General features: G+C 42.9%; 1 protein-coding gene across 5 annotated transcripts in view; it reads left to right on the top strand.

Moving 5' to 3' along the window:
• The window catches only part of CEP89 (centrosomal protein 89), a 76,698-nt gene extending 60,500 nt beyond the window's left edge, over positions 1–16,198 (top strand). For all 5 annotated transcript variants that reach the window (XM_082605986.1, XM_082605984.1, XM_082605985.1 and 2 more), the window contains 5 exons: positions 61–216; positions 797–938; positions 4,401–4,490; positions 9,260–9,429; positions 14,107–16,198. In XM_082605986.1, coding sequence (XP_082462112.1) covers positions 61–216; positions 797–938; positions 4,401–4,490; positions 9,260–9,429; positions 14,107–14,347 — 799 coding nt within the window. In that variant the 3' untranslated portion in view covers positions 14,348–16,198. The remainder of the gene's footprint in view (positions 1–60; positions 217–796; positions 939–4,400; positions 4,491–9,259; positions 9,430–14,106) is intronic.
• Positions 16,199–17,328: the final 1,130 nt, after the last annotated feature.

The following is a 17,328-nucleotide window of genomic DNA, read 5'->3' as shown; positions in this document are numbered from 1 at the left end:
TGGCTGCTTCGTTTAACCTCGGTGTACTGGATACAGGCTTGTGATATTTTTGTCCATCAGCCAGTTGCAGAAGGAGGAAGAGAAAGAAAATGCTGAGATGGAAAAGTTGGCAGACCTGCAAGTGCAGAAAAAGAGCCTGCTATTAGAGAAGAAAAATCTGACGGCTAAAAACAAGGCGCTGGAAGTTGAACTCGAAAAAGTACAGAAAATAAATAGGTGGGTTTTTTTTTCTTAAGCTGTTTTTTTTTAAATAGTTAAAAAAGACAATGGAATATTCTATTTCATATTCTTTATCTTTTCTTTTTCTAATATTGGCAATGAAATGGAAAGGGATAAATGAGATTATTAAATACCAAAATATAAAATATGACCAACATTAACCAACATGATTGTTCAATTACGGTTGATAGTCATAATGCTGACCCTAGGACTCTGCAAGTTCTAGAAGTTCTTTACTAAGTGTTTCCCAAAAGTCGAATCCAGGGATTACTGGATTCCTTTTTCAAAAATATCTTTTAAAGAACACAAGCCAAAAAATTAATAGAATAATATGTATTAGTCTGTTAAGTGTGTTAAGCATTTTGTGATTCTTGTTGACTTGGCTTGGAGTCAGTAGTTATGCTTCCTTTAAATTCAGTTACTTCTTCTCACCTTGAAACTAAATAGAAGATTTAGGTTGCTGCAAAATACACTTAAATGATAACATGCTTGCTATTTTTATAATACAGATATTCACTATGCCCTGGCCATGCAGGCTAATGAATTTTTTATTCCACCATTTGGGGGACCTCTCTAGGAGATCTCAAAAGAAAATTGATGTCTTCAAAAAGCAGGTGGAAAAAGCCATGGAGAACGAAATGTCTGCTCACCAGTACCTGGCAAATCTTGTTGTCCTGGCAGAGAATATAACCCAGGAACGTGACAATCTTATGTATTTGGTAAGTAAGTTTCCTCAGTTACTTCAAGTATGCTGCAAGTTAATATGCAAACATAATTTTAAAGGTTTTTTTTAATGATCCATAAAAAGCTGCATCTTTTTATATTTCAACCATAAATTTTCAAGTTCTCTAAAATTTTATTTTTCAACCATCAGTGAAAACATTTTTGAAAGGCAAATAACCCAAACTTTTAAATACTGGCAAATGATATTTTAGAAGGTAAACTAACAGAATCAGTCCATTCAACTGGGAGCAGTAGTCATAAGGCCTCTATTACACACACGGGTGCATCTTTATATTCTCTCTGTAAAGTTGTCTTAACGTAGTCCCTGTCTGAAGATGAAACGTAAGAATCCTAGACAGGTTAAATAGAGTTCATCCCAATGACACAGTTTAAAGGGCACAAAGAGGTAACTCATCCCACATTGTTTCTAGAAGCACCAGTCCTGAGGAAAGGAATTGAGTCCGTTATTGGTGGTCCCCAGATCAGCGGTCCCCAACCTTTTTGGCACCAGGGACCAGTTTCGTGGAAGACAATTTTTCCATGGACCGGGGTGGGCAGGGGATGGTTTCAGGATGATGCAAGCGCATTACATTTATTGTGCACTTTATTTCTATTATTATTACATTGTAATATATAATGAAATAATTATACAACTCACCATAATGCAGAATCAGTGGGAGCCCTGAGCTTGTTTTCACTTGCTACTCACTGATAGGGTTTTGATGAGTCTGCAAGCAATTGATTTATTGTGGTCTCTGTGCAGTCAAACCTCTCTGCTAATGATAATCTGTATCTACAGCCACTCCCCAGCGCTAGCGTCACTGCCTCAGCCCCACCTCAGATCATCAGGCAATAGATTCTCATAAGGAGCACACAACCTAGATCACTCGTGTGCACAGTTCACAGTAGGGTTCACGCTCCTATGAGAAACTAATGCCACCACTGATCTGATAGGAGGCGGAGCTCAGGCGGTAATATGAGCGATGGGGAGCGGCTGTAAATACAGATGAAGCTTCACTCGCTCGCCTATCGCTCACCTCCTGCTGTGCAGCCCGGCTCCTAACACAGACCGGTACCAGTCTGTGGCCTGGGGGTTGGGGACCCCTGCCCTCGATGATGGAGCACTGCTCAGCCAGCAAGAGTGATGCTGTGGGCGTGATCTCACATCTCCACGCTGATTTTAAAAGATGTCTACAGCAGGTTGTGCAGTGAAAGAAGACAGATGCTGTGCCAAGCTATGTGTTGAAAAAAGTCTGATAGAATTTACCACAAAATATAACAGTGAGTCAGATAACTGTATCTCCAAATGGTGAAATGACAGGTGATTTTTTTAAAAAATCTTTTTTACCTATCTGCATTTTATGATGTTTCTACTTTGAATACATATTGCTTATGTACATTTAAACATGTTTATTTAAGCAATGTTGCAAATCTCTGGTGGCATAGGATTAGAAGTCATAATTTAATGCATGTCATTCCAAGAGCCCAGCAGACTTTCTGTAAGAGTCAGAAATCAGCCAACTTAGAGGTAACTCCACCCTTCCTCAGGGTGATTGAGGGGCAGAGAGTCTGTCAGGATGTGTCACAGGCTTATTCCCATCTGTTAGAAAGAGGTTAAGTTCCTCCATAGGAAAATGGACACAGGCTTTTAGCCATTGTTTACATAAGAGGACATATAAATAGTATACAGCTCTTGGGGCAAAATGTTGATCTTTACTTGTAATAAAAGAAATGCTAATTAAGCCAGTCTTGAGACTCCATTTTGCACTTATATTAATGTTACAAATTTTTTTTTAATTATAGTAGTTGCTGGTACGAGCGTGGTAAGTGTGGTTATACATTACTGGTGATTTCTGAGCCCTTCCCCGAGTCTTTTAGAGGCAATTTGACTTTGACATGCCATGGTAGGAGCCTTAAAAGCATTCAGACCTCCTGAACCAATAGTCCCCTCCTGAGAGGTCACTATCCCAGCCCAAGTGCTGAAGTCTCTGCCATGTTCTGTACCAGTGCTGAGTGCCCATTTCCTCTTCTGCTGTGTCTCCTGAGCTTACCCACTGGGATATCGAGGGCAACACAAAAGCTTGTTGAAAAATGGAAAGTGCCCAGCAAACGCATTCATCTAGCAAACACTCATGGGAACCTGGCTGCCTCGTGTCAGGGCCATCTTGTTTACAGGGTGGGACATGCTGGTTCCCCCAGGAGGCAGGCCCTGTACCTCCTGTTTGGGCCAGAGAGCATCCCAGGCTTCCATGATGAAGTCAAGAGCCTCCTCGACCATCAGACGGTCCCCTTAGGCTCACTCCTCATATTTGTGGACCCAGGATGGAAATACAAATGGAGGCCATATACTGCTTGTCCAAGTACTTAAAAGTTACATATTAAGCCAGCAGACTATTAATAAATTGTGTTCTCTCCTCCCGCCTTGACCTTTGTTATTATGGCCTGAAAGCCAGGCTCAGATTTAGAATCTTCAGACCCTCCAGATGCGGGGGAAGCTGCTCTCAGCCTGCCCTGGCTCCACCCACCATGAGGGACCTCTGTGTGCACATGGACTGCTGTCCCCTTGGCCCTGCAGGCTCCTTGCCCCTGGCAGCCCCAAGACCAGTCTCTGTAGCTGGGGTTCGGGGGTGGTACTGGCTGCCTCTGCCCTGTCATGGGGCTGTTGGCCGTGCACCCTCACCTTACCCTGTCCTGGTCTCCTGGGCCTTGTGAAAGCCCCCTATATAGTAATTTATTGATACTGGCATCTTCATTTCGAATCCCTTTAGGATGGGTTTCCATGTGACTTGCGGCAAGTTTAATTCCCTGGGTCTTAGTTTTCCTTTCTAGAAAATCACTTGTCACTACTGTACTACCTTAGAAGGAAAGCTCACCTTTACTTTTTAAAAACATTTTACCATTTGAAATGGTTAATGTATAGTGTGTAGTAGTTCATGTCCCATCTGGATATTAATCGAAATCATTCCACTTCAGTGACATCCCTCTTCAATCTCCTGCCCTTCACGTTTGGTTTGGAGAATGGCATTGTGTGTTCATCTCAAGTTATCCTTAATTTTGTTAATTATTCAAATAGTCCAGTGAGAAGTTTATTTGCATGTTGGCGCTTGTTCCTTGGATATGATGGAAGGAATGGTATATTCCCCAAGAATAGAGAAGTGTCCTGGAAGCTCACATCCCCCTTGTTTGAGGGGCTCAGATTTTCCAGTTGTACCCAGGAGGGGTGCCCAGACTGCCGCTCCCGGCTCTTGCCCTCCTCAGCTGTTGGTGCAAGTTCTGCCCACGGCCCTCACACAGGGGGTAGGAATCTGGAGGTGGGGGGCTGGAGAGGTGTCAGGCCAGGACAAGTGGCAGAATGGTAATACTCTTTGTAGTAGTACTCTTAGCAGAAGATTTTTTATTAGTTTAATTTTCCTGTTAAACTAAGAGCCCATTGTTTTTCTTTTCACTTTACTCTGTAGGCTAAATGTTTAGAAAGTGAGAAGCATGGAGTTCTCAACAGAATCACAGAAGGCGATATTCGCTTGGGAAGGTTGGAGGAAAAATTCAAGGTAAGTGGACATTTAGCCATTTCTAATGGGAATGGGCTTCCTGGGGTCAGATTTCCATGTTTAAGAAAATGACCCATTTTGCATGTATGTATCACTGATCATCCACAGAGTAAAGCAGTATTGGGTTTCTCTGGCACCCAAATAGCACCTCTCAGACTTCTCTGGTGGTGCAGTGGTTAAGAATCCACCTACCAATGCATGGGACACGGGTTCGAACCCTGGTCCAGGAAGATCCCACATGCCGTGGAGCAACCAAGCCTGTGCACCACAGCTACGGAGCCTGTGCTCTAGAGCCTGCAAGCCACAACTACTGAGCCTGTGTGCCACAACTACTGAAGCCCACGCACCTAGAGCCCGTGCTCTGCAACAAGACAAGCCACTGCAATGAGAAGCCCGCGTGCAGCAATGAAGACCCAACACAGCCAAAAATAAATTAATTAATTAATTAAAATGTTTTAACAAAAGCACCTCTAGGGACTTCCCTGGCAGTCCAGTGGTTAAGACTCCGTGCTTCCCCTGCAGGGGGCACGGGTTCGATCCCTGGTCAGGGCACTAAGGATCCTGCATGCTGTGTGGTGCGGCCAAAAAAAAAAAAAAAAAAAGAAATAGCACCTCTCCGTTCATTAAGTAAACTTTGGTTCATCTGCACAATAAGATACCATGCAGCTATTTAAAAACAAAAAAAGACACAGAAATATCTGTAGGCTCTATCCTTGCTTTGTTATTTCTTCCAGAGACAACATCACCTTTTAACAGACTATGTAATTTATTTATTATGTTTGTTGGTTACTGTTTGTCTATTCTGACCAGAATAACAAGTGCAGGGATTTTTTCTCTTTTTCTGTTTTTGTTCACTGGTGTATCCCAAGCACCTAGAATAGCACCTGGTGCATGGTATTCAATTAATTCAATAACTATTGGGGGAATTAAATAATATATTCTACAATTTAAAAAATGTAACAAGATCAAAAGCAGTATACAAAACAGTATCTCAACTCTGCATCAGAAAGGCTAGAAGGATTATACCACACTATTAATGATGGGAATCTGCATAGAAGTATTATGGGTAAAAAAGAGCAGTTGTAGTTTGTTCTTTTTTTCCTGGTTTTCCTGTTGGCTTTTATTTCCCAAAGAGAAGGTCTGATCTTCAGAGCGGTTGGCCTTGTCTTGGGAATTTGTCTCATTACTGTTCATCTGAATAAGAACAGTAAAAATAAAAAAGTTCCACCCAGTCACCCAGAGAAGAAATCTGTGAGCCAGATCCAGGTCAGATAGGGCAGGATCTCTGGGAAAGTGAGGGGAAGAGACCTGGAAAAGGCTTGTCAAAATTCAGAGGTGACAGGGACTTCCCTGGCCGTCCAGTGGTTGAGAACTCTGTGCTTCCAATGTAGGGGGTGCGGGTTCAATCCCTGGTCGGGGAGCTAAGATCCCGCATGCCTCATGGCCAAAAAACTAAAACATAAAAAAACAGAAGCAATATTGTAACAAATTCAATAAAGACTTTAAAACTGGTCCACATCAAAAAAAGTCTTAAAAAAAAAAATTCAGAGGTGACATCTCAGGAAACCTTAGCAGAACCCTCCTAAAAGTGAGGACATCAACTTGGAAATCTGGGAAATCAGAGCTGCAGGCAGAAGTATTTCAGAACCAGGCTGGATTCAGAGAGCCAGAGAAGGGACTGCAAGAGAAATGGTGTGTGAAGCTTGGAAGTTGACCCATTGCTCTCACTGTCGCAGGAACCTCATCTCATCCCAAAAGAATTCAGTGGCCTCCATACAAAAATTCTTTAAGAAAAATAGAAGTATAATTTTCTTACACATGATGTAAGCACATCAGAAATAATGTTGCCACAAAGGAGATCAAAATTGAAACCTAAGGTACTCTAAGGTGAACTGATACCTTGGTAGGTTGGTAGGTAGATAGACAAGTAAGGAGGTAGGCAGGTAGCCAGGTAGCTAAAACTCAATAAAACAGTAAAAGCTGGGAAAAAATGCCAAAAAGCAGAGACACAGATGACCAGACAAAGGAGGATGTGAAATGGAACTGACAAAACTCAGGGAAGAAATAGAAGGAAAGGAGAAATGTAGACTAAATTATAAGGAGCCCAGGGAGAAAGATATCATAAAGGCAGGATAAGGGACATAAAGGATAAATGAGAAAGGCAAAGACAAGAAGACAGAAATAAAAAGAACTAGTAGAGGGAATTTCCTGGCCATCCAGTAGTTAGGACTCTGTGCTTCCACTGCTGGGGGCCCGAGTTCGATCCCTGGTCAGGGAGCTAAGATCCTGCAAGCCGCAAAGTGCAGCCAAAAAAAAAAAAAAAAAAACACACAAGTAGAAAGTGATAGAGATCCAATTTACCTAAAGCAGAAATCAAAACAATGGCACTTATTCTTCTCCAAAGAGTAATTCTTAGAAGTTTTTATTCATAAAATTTTCTGAAATAAATGAAGAGTTGAATCTACTTATTGAAAGGGCACATTATGTACCTATGAAAAACTGACCCAGGATGGCCCTAGAAAATTGACACCAAGACCTGTGACTTCAAGATAAAGAATACCTTGGACACCCCAGCAAAAGACCAAGACATAAGAAAAAGAAAATCATGTTGACATCACACTTCTCAACAACAACACTGAATGCCAGAGAACAGTGGAATTCCATCTATGAATATTCAAGGATGTTTTCATCCAACCAGGCTACTCTTCAGACAGCTGTGACCATATAAGAACTCTGGAACATTTTTTCCATAAACCTTTCCTAAGGATCAATCCACTTGAGTTCAGCCAAGAAATGATTGGGCAAATTTCAGAAAAGTACTGCTCATGAACAAAGAATATATTTAACTGTGAACTAAGACTTTAAAAAAGCAGGGATAAGGCTGATGCAATAAAATGTAGACATAATACAACCTGACAATGTAGAAGTAATACAACCAAGGAAAAAATGATAGGTAAAGGGGGAAGGAAGTTAGAAAGTAGAATGAACTTGCTGATTGCATTACCTGTAATAACTGAGGTCAAAGGATATCATTTAAAGATGAAAACTTCAGTAGGAGGAGCTTAAGCATATTTAAGTAGGGGAAGAGTGAAGAAAAGATTGTCAGGAGCTAACATTATGTTACTTTAATAAATGAGGGGACTAAGGACATGTAATATAAAGGCATAAAAATAAAAGTAACCACAAGAATCAAAAGAGATTCATTCCTTAATAGCAAAATTACAACAGCAAAAAAGAGCAAAGAGGGGCTTCCCTGGTGGCGCAGTGGTTGAGAGTCCGCCTGCCAATGCAGGGGACACGGGTTCGTGCCCCGGTCCGGGAGGATCCCACATGCCGCGGAGCAGCTGGGCCCGCGAGCCATGGCCACTGAGCCTGCGCGTCCAGAGCCTGTGCTCCACAATGGGAGAGGCCACAACAGTGAGAGGTCCACGTACTGCAAAAAAATTAAAAAAAATTTAAAAAAAGAGCAAAGAAAACAGACTACATTAAAGTCTTTAAAAATGTGTGTAGATAAAACAATAAAACATAAGATAAAATTGAGGCAAACAAATCTGCCCTATAGAAACTATAAATGAGCTTAATTCACCCATTAACAGGAAACAATTTTAGATTATATTATAAAGGAAAACACTATTACATGCCAGAACCAAGAGACAGTCAGGAACAGTGTTTCAGAAAGATGAAAAATAGAAGAATGAGTGGAGATAATACAGATTTATGCAAACAAAAGGAAAGCATAGTTGCGATCTTTACATCTGCCAAGAGAGAATTCAGGCCAAAAGCACTAAATGAGACCAAATAAAAAAAAAAAAGGAGAGACCTTGATAATGCTAAAGACTACAATTAATAATATATAGTAGTTATGAATGCCTACGTACTAAATAACACAGCAGCAAATTTTATAAACTACAGGAGATACAAGGGGAAATGGAAACTTAGTGATAATAGGAGCTTTAATCCACTTCTCTTGGTCTAAGACAGATCAAGAAGTTATACAAAAGTAAGAATATAGAAGATTTTACAACATAATCTATAAGGTTTATTTGTGTGTGTGTGTGTGTGTGTGTGTGTGTGTACACACACACACACAGAACAATCACAAAAATTGATCATAGACTGGCTACCAAAAAAAAAAAAAAGCCTCAATAAACCCCTAAAGTAGAAATAAGGCAGACATTTGTTGATCAAAAAGGTAAATACCAGAAATTAATAAACAAAATCAGAGAGCAGAAAATGTTCTTTCACCTGGAAATGTAAAAACTGTATAGTAAGCTAACTCTTGAGTCAGAGGAGATGTATAAATTGAATGTCATAATTTCTAATGAGAACTGAACCTATGGGAACTACAAGTCAGAAGCTATGTGACAACACTTTTGGAAATGCTCAGAGGGAAATCTGTTAACCTTAAGTACTATACAATAAAAATTTAAGAAGGAAAATAAGTGAATCAGGCTTTTATCTCAGTCACCTGTTTACCAATAGAGTATGACAGACCTTGCCAGGTCCTTCTGTTTTAATTTTTATTTGTGGCATATAAAAAACTAGGCATGATACAAGTCAGAAATTTGGTTTTATTATACTTGAAATTTTTTTATTACTTTATGTGACTTTTGTGATCCAGACTTGCCCTCCCAGATCAGACTTGCCCAGGGCTTACTCAGTTCAGGGCCTCTGACAGGCCAAGGAGTGGGGAGGGAATGCATCCACAAAGCTATTCACCTGGGCCACGGGCAGCACCCCCTCACTCAGAGATCATCCTCCTCCCCCAGGGGTACAAGAAGCAGACGGCCCTGAAGCTGGGTGACATTAGTCACCGTCTGACAGAGCAGCAAGAAGACTTTGCTAGCAAGACAGCTCAGTACCAGCAGGAGATGAGGTACCTCCATCGGATACTGCAGGACAAGCAGGATGTCCTGGACGAGGCGCTGCAGCAGAAAAGGTCTGGCCACCCCAGCCCTGTTGCAATGTGTTTGTTTTTTGAATGTTTGGTAGAATTCTCCAGTAAAACCCTCTGGACCTGTTTCGTTCATTTGATTGCTTATTTTTGTTTTTACATTTTAGTTTTATCTGATTTTAATATTAAATATATTTTAATATTCATTTTTTAATTTGCTCCTCATTTTTTTTCTTTGAGAAGATTTTCCCTAGCAATTGACATATAACGTTGTATAAGTTTAAGGTGTACAGTGTGATTTGATATACGTATATATTGTGAAATGATTACCCCGATAAGGTTAACATATCCTTCACCTCATGTAATTACCATTTTGTCGTTGTTGTTATGGTGAGAACATTTAAGATCTACTGTCTTAGCAACTTTCCAGTGTACAGTACTGCTAATTATAGTCCCAGTGCTGTACAGTAGGTCCCAGGTCTTTAATCCCTCCTTTAAAGATTCCTGTTGTTTGAATACTGGACTTCCTAAATCAATCCAGTCCTCTCATTGTCCTTCCCTTTTTCCCCCTCTTTTCCATCTCTTTGATATTTTTATTCTATTGCATTTTCTTGGGAGAGTTTATTAATCTTTGATTAAATGTTTTATTTCTGCCATTATGTTCTCATTTCTGAGAACTTTAAATTTCAGATTTTTCCCTTTTTGTAAGATCACAGTCATAAGATTATGGGTATATCATGTTCTCTGTGGCTGTAAGGTACTCTGTCAGTTACACCTTTGTCCTTTAAACGTGTGACAGAGGAGGTATTGCCAGTGTATTGAAAACCCTGGGGACTAGCGCATGCTTTGTGGAGGTGAACCGGGTGGTCCCCTCACGTAGTTTGGGTTCACATTTAAGTCGGCCTTTTCAGAATGGCTGTGTTGTCTTTGACAGACTGGAACATAAACTGATGCATGTGGGAGAACCAGAATGACACTCGAATGTGATTTTCTTCAAGTTATAGTAGTTATAGTGTATTTGTTACCAGACAGAATGCAGACAGCTGTTTATGTTTTCTATCAGCCGGATGTTTCTTAATGCCAGGCAAAATGAAGTCTTATCTAACAGGTTTTCTGTAGTCACAGAAGTTCTTACCACCATAAGTGGTCACTTTGTAAAAGTTGGGCCGGTACCAACTTTCTTGCCAGACAGGAGGTTTAGAATTGCGTTAATAAAATGGAACTTTGTTTTTCACTTTCTCCCTTATTCCATGTTTTGCCCTTTAATGGTTTGAAAGTTAAACATTCTATTTATGTTCTTTTAGCAGTTGCCCTTGGAATTTCATATGGATACCTAACATTAACAAAAATCTAAAGTTAATCAGCACCTCTACATTTCTACCCGCAAATGCAAGACCTAATGCTCTAACCTAATTATTTCCCACTCAGTTTATATGCTCTTGTTGTCTAGTGTCATTACATGTAGATACAGATATGTGAAGATGAAAAGCAAAGATCTATCATTGTTTTTAGCCCCAGAAATTACATATTACTAGTTTCAATATAGTTATTTTATTTTGTTTTACCTAGAGTTTACCAGTTTCTTTGCTTACTATTCTCTTTTGCATCTTAGACCTTATTTCTCAGATTATTTTCCTCCTTCCAAAAGTACATGCTTAGAAGTTTCCTTAGTGAGAGTAAGCTTTCTTAGTTTTAGTTTATCTGAAAATGTCTGCATTTTGCCCTCATCCTTGTGAGTTGATTTTTGCTGGGTTCTACCTTGACAGTCTATTCTCTTAGCACATTCCAGTCTTCTCTGTTTCATTATTGCTGTTGAGAAGTCTTTTGTCATTTTTAAAACTAGATGATCCATCATTTCTCTTGCCTATTTTAAGATCTCCTCTGTCTCTTGTAGTCTGCAGTTTCATTGTATTTAACTATGAATTTCTTTTCACTTATCTGCTTGGTATAAGTTATTCTCTATATCTGTGATTTTGTGTCTTTCATTACTTCCAGAAAATTCTCAGTCGTTATCTCTCTCTCTCTTTTTTTTGGCTGTACCGTGTGGCTTGTGGGATCTTAATTCCCTGACCAGGGATCAAACCTGTGCCTCCTGCAATGGAAATGCAGAGTCCTAACCACTGGACCACCAGGGAATTACCAGTCATTATCTATCTCTTAAAATAAGTCTTTTCCCCTCATTGTTTCTAGATTTCCTTCTGGAACTCATATTAAATGTATGTTAGACCTTCTTATTGAATCTTTCATGTGTCTTATCTTTTACATTTCCTATCTCCTTGTTTTTCTGGTCTACATTCTGGGTAATTCTCAATATTTCTGTTTACTAGTTCTCTGTTCAGTTTTGTTCAATGTACTGTTTAACCTAGCCATGGAGGTTTTTTATTTCAACAACTGTATATTTCAATTTCAGAAGTACTGTTTGGTTCTTTTGAAAATCTACCTAGTTGTTTTTAAAATAAATTTTTTGGTCTTTGCTTATCTTTAATACATCTTTTATTTCTTTTAACATTTTATTCATAGTTATTTTATATTCTGTGTGTGACAGCTTCATTATCTGCAATTTGGGGGTCTGAAATCTGGTCTTGTTGACTCTTGCCCTGTGTACTGTTCTATGTACAGTAATTTTTTTACCATGAACTCATGTATGGGTTGAATTTAGTCTGTGGAGTCCTAGGGGCCTGGACTGAGGATGTTCTCTCCAGAGAAGGTTTGCATTTGCTTTTCTTTGGTGCCAGAGAGTATTTTCAAACCTGGAGTCACTTTAATTTTATTATTAACTTAAAAAAGAATCTACAGTAATGCCTTTTTTTAAATACAAAAGGACTTTTAAAATATTCACAGGGAATTCCCTGGCGGTCTGGTGGTTAGGACCCTGCACTTTCACTGCTGAGGGCCTGGGTTCGATCCCCGGTCGGGGAACTAAGATCCTGCAAGCTGCATGGCCAAAACCAAAAAAAATTTCACAATGCCATTATTACATTTACAATGAATGTATAACTTCTTAGTAATATATTTTTTCTGAGCTGCATTCTGGGTGGTTTCCTCTGCTCAATATTCCACTTCATTAATTCTCTCTTTGGTTGTGTCCAATGTACTTTTAACTCATCCATTGAGTTTTTTCCCTGATTGTCTCAAAAATGTCTTTTACTCTTGGTTCACTCCAGTCAGGGGCTGGGGATGCTCTACGATGGGGAACAGTGTAGATTCAAACCCCAGATTCATTTGAGAACAAGTCAGTGGCTACAGTCCCCAAGGAGCCTCTCAGAGCAGATTTCTTTTGAAGATTGGCAGATTTTTCCACCCAACCATCCCTCCTTTGAGGGTTCTTCACATATCTCCACTTACCTGCCTAACTCTGGGACACATAGTTCACAGTGTTGCTAGGAGGAAGAGGGGAAACATGCATGTGAGTGAGCCCTGCGGTTTTCTGTTGCACCCAGTTTGCATGCGCCTAAGAGTAGTCTCCATTCTACAGAAATCTGGGTTTCTAGCATGGGCTTTTGTCCTCAAAGCAATACAAACATTTTGTTTGCCAACCTCTGTAGTTTCAGTTTAATCCTCTTTTTTTTTTTTTTTTCCTGCCCTTAGAGATTTCCTTCTCTCTTTGTTTTGAGTTTAGCTGTGCATTATCATGATGTAATGTATCAAACATCTGGGTGTTTTGCATCAGAAAATGGAAGCATGGAGATTTTTTAGACATAGAGTAATTAGTGGGCATCATGGGCTTTGGAAGGAAACAGCAGTTCACAAGGAAAGTGACACTGGACGAGTGGGTGTGTCACTGGCCTCCCTGACCGTCTGTGTCCCCCTCTTTAAACAACAGTGCTGAGTCCACCTGGTGATCCAGTTACCAACATTTTGCGTAACCACCAGGCAGTGTCTGTGAAGGAGATGGCCTTCCCAGCCCTGCCATCCTGTACGAGGCCCATTCCTCCTCTCAGGCTGAGGCTTGCTTTTCCCTCCCCATGGGGCTCATGTGAGGTGGTGGCAGGTATCTGGTCTGCTCCCCCAGTGGACCACAACCCTGTGAGGACATGTGTACCTTGCCTGCCCTGTTTCCTCAGCTCCCCGCATGGGGCCCGTCACACAGTCCTGGCTCAGCCTTGGTTCCCTCTGGGCACTCGCCCTCCTGGCACATGGTCTGGGCCAGTCTTCTCTGTGACCTGGGTTGTGATCCTCACTCCCCACAGTTGGTCCCCTCCTCACCCTCTAACTCACTCTCTGTGTCTGGGCCCATCAGTGGCTCTGCGGATGGAGGCTGTGAAAGGTGTCTGAGTGTTGGCCAGGTCGCAGTGGGGACGGGCAGAGGGGACACTGGAGAGGCCTACAGGGCCCATGCTGTGTGGGCGCCCACAGCCAGGCCGTTGTGCCGTAGGTCAGCCACTGCAGTTATTGTGTCTTATTTTTGTAACATGAATGCCATGGAGAACAAAGGGTGTGTGCACTGGTGCCAAAATAGAAGAAAAGGCAAAACGTAGAGAGGAAATCTAAGGCGTCATTTTCAGCTTGTGCCTTTGTATTTTTTTCTATTTCCAGGGGACATCGGGCTTCATTCGACACTGGGAATCTTTGCTTCAGAACCCACGCACAATGGGCTCTGTTCTCTGACTTTAAACATTCTTCCACTTGGCTTCTCACTACTTTAGGATTCATATGGGCTCTATAAATAGTTTTTAAATTGTGTTATTTTAAACTTTTTCTTTATATTGTTTATTCTCTCAGAGAAATGGAAGGCGAGCTTGAGGTTGTTTGGGAGTCCACCTCCAAGGAAAACCGAAGGATCCGAGAACTTCTCCAGGCCCCACTGGAGAGGACAGGCCCGTGGGACAACACCAGAGCTTTCGCGGACCACTGCCTGGACGGCATCTCTCAGGGAGACATGCAGGATGGCTGCCACTTCAGCTTCTGTGACCTGAAACCGCCTCCCACCTCCCACCAGGGTCTGCGGGAGCCCCTGGGCTAGGGCCCCTCGGTGGAGAGGTCTGCCCTACGCAGGACAGGGAGCGCCGAGGAGAGGGCAGACTCCCGCCCACCGCTGCAGCGTTTCTTCTCCTCAGGGCAAGGAAGAAATACTGTCTCAGAAATTTAACCTGCTTTTTTACATTTTGCTTTATTTTATTTATTTTTTTTTTTGCGGTACGCTGGCCTCTCACTGTAGTGGCCTTTCCTGTTGCGGAGCACAGGCTCCGGATGCGTAGGCTCAGCGGCCATGGCTCACGGGCCTAGCCGCTCCGCGGCATGTGGGATCTTCCCGGACCGGGGCACGAACCCGTGTCCCCTGCACCGGCAGGCGGACTCTCAACCACTGCGCCACCAGGGAAGCCCCACATTTTGCTTTATTTTTAAAATGTGCTGCTGAACTATATTTAGCCAGTGCACGTCCTCTGACCCCATTGCCACCGAGCCAGGCTCTGTGAGATCCATTGCTCAGGCTAACAGGTGACCTGGCAAGCTGGCCTGTCTCCAGGCTCCTAGATCTGCGCTGGGAAAGCCCCAGAGGGAAGGGCGGGCAGGCCTGAGCTCTCAGCCTGTGTGTTTGATGAGTTAGTTTCATTGGCTGAGCCTTCGATGGAAGCCCCAGCGATGAGACCTGTGCATTCACTCTGGGTGATATTTTATTGTTTGGCAAAAAACAGGTGCTGCTGGTCTTCATGCCCCAGTAGGTTGTACAAAATCTGTCCTGCCCTCCCCCCGAGCCCTTCCCTGTCGTCCTGGAAAGGTAATTTTTCTGGGGTCACGTAACCTCCCTCCCCTTCTGAGATCCTTGACTTTGAGCACCAAGGTGGGGTCCCTGCCCCACTGCCACCACCGAGAAGGATGCCAGGGCCGTAGTCCAACTCCACCCTGTGCCACCTCCTCAGGTAGATCATCCCTGCCTCCAGGACCATTCCTGGGACTCCTGGCGGTAATGCCAGCTGTCTAGGGCTGCTTGTCCCCGGCATTCTGAAAGAAGGCTACAAAGGATCCTAAACAGTGTATGGAGGGTAGAATCCTGTCACATCCTTTTACCAAACCCCTCATAGCTAAGGCCTGTGTGGTTTCAGGTGTGCAGATAGACCCAGCGTTGGTCCCTGGTCATATATACATGTGCTCTTTGGTTGCTAAGTGGGAAGTTCAGATAGAAAATCATTGTTCTTTTACATTTTATTAAACTTTATTAAACTTTTACATTTTATTCAACAGTTAAAGAATTCTAATTTATTTTCATTCTACCGTGGATAGAAAGACAGGATTTAAAACTATGTATCAGCTCCTAGGAGATGACCTAGCCCACAACTTTGATGTTATTTCAAGGGAATTTGTGCCAACCATCTACTAATCTGTAGACAGGCTGCAAGGTGGCAACAGCCCATGAGCCTCTTGTCTCCAGACCAATGCTCAGGGGATGGCTTGTCCATGGGACGTTGCTATTGTCACATCACCTAGAGAATCACATGTTATCCCTGCCTTCTTTCTGCCTTCAAAGAGAACATTTTATTCCCTTGAGAAGTGAATGTTTTTACATTTCTGCTTTATCACATGTTACAAATATACTTTGCAAGTTCAGTGACCCCTGGACCTCATCATGGCCCCCCAGGGGTGGTGTTCACGCAGCAGTCAGCCTCTGCCAGCCTCCTACTGGGTGCTGTAGCAAATGAGCAGGTGAGCTTAGAGTCTGGGATGCAAAGGAGGGCAAAGCCGGCAAGATGGCGAAAGACAATGCAGCTGAGAGGCACAGAGCCCAGACTTGAGCTGGGACACCCAGCCTTGCAGAATGGACAGGGTCTCAGGAGCTGGGGAAGGGCAGACGGGCTGTGTGAGCAGCAGGTAGGGCTCTGGGGCTAGAGGTTGGGTGGGCGGTAAGGCCTGACTGCTGGGGGGTGGGCAGGAGCTCCTGTCATCCTGCCAGTTTCCTGTCTGAGCAGCAACCAGTCCCATTCTCTCTTGGTCCTGGTGAGTCTTCACGTGGCTCTAGAAAGGTCCGGATCAGGTTGAAAGTAACCCAAGTCAAACAGTTAGAAAACATGACCCAGGGACCCAACTGAGCCCTGCTGCCTTTGGCACTATTTAAAAGCAGCCCTGGGGAAGTCAGGACTGAGTGGAGAGGGGCCAGGCGCAAGTGTGGGTGTGGATTTGGTGGGACAGCAGCTGGGGGGCCGTCCTGTCTGGCCATTGTCCTGTGCAGAGGGGTGGAAGGATCAGAAGTGACGCCTTTGCCCCTCAACCTCTGAGAAGATGGGAGAGACCCCACCCTCTTCCAACAGCTTACATCTTTGTAGACCAGTGGGTCATCTAACTCTTAGGAGAGGGGGGCATTCTGGATTTTATTAATTTTGATGTAAATATATTTATTCAGCAAATATGCTGTGGCTGCTTACCTATGTGCACCGTTGGTTGAGAACAGCAGTAGTGACGAAGGCAGACATCATTGTAGAGCGTGTTAGGTGCTCAGAAGAAAAGCGCCAGGACAGAGGCCCAGAGCCACGAGCTTCCAGAGCAAGCAGCGTCTCAGTGCATCACGGGAAAACTTGACGTGTGTGTTGGAGCACGTGGGTAGGTGAACCTGCCTTCTCAACTATAAATTTTATAAATTCTAGATATAGGTCAAGTGTTTCTTTCTTTTTTTTTTTTTTTTTTAGAAGATGTTGGGGGTAGGAGTTTATTAATTAATTTATTTATTTTTGCTGTGTTGGGTCTTCGTTTCTGTGCAAGGGCTTTCTCTAGTTGTGGCAAGCGGGGGCCACTCTTCACCGTCGTGCGCGGGCCTCTCACTATCGCGGCCTCTCTCGTTGCGGAGCACAGGCTCCAGACGCGCAGGCTCAGTAGTTGTGGCTCACGGGCCTAGTTGCTCCGCAGCATATGGGATCCTCCCAGACCAGGGCTCGAACCTGTGTCTCCTGCATTAGCAGGCAGATTCTCAACCACTGCGCCACAGGGAAGCCCTGGTCAAGTATTTCTGATGAA

This window comes from Mesoplodon mirus (genome assembly GCF_964341445.2).
Source record: "Mesoplodon mirus genome assembly, chromosome: 19".
NCBI lineage: Eukaryota > Metazoa > Chordata > Mammalia > Artiodactyla > Ziphiidae > Mesoplodon > Mesoplodon mirus.
This window is presented reverse-complemented; position numbering and strand designations above follow the sequence as displayed.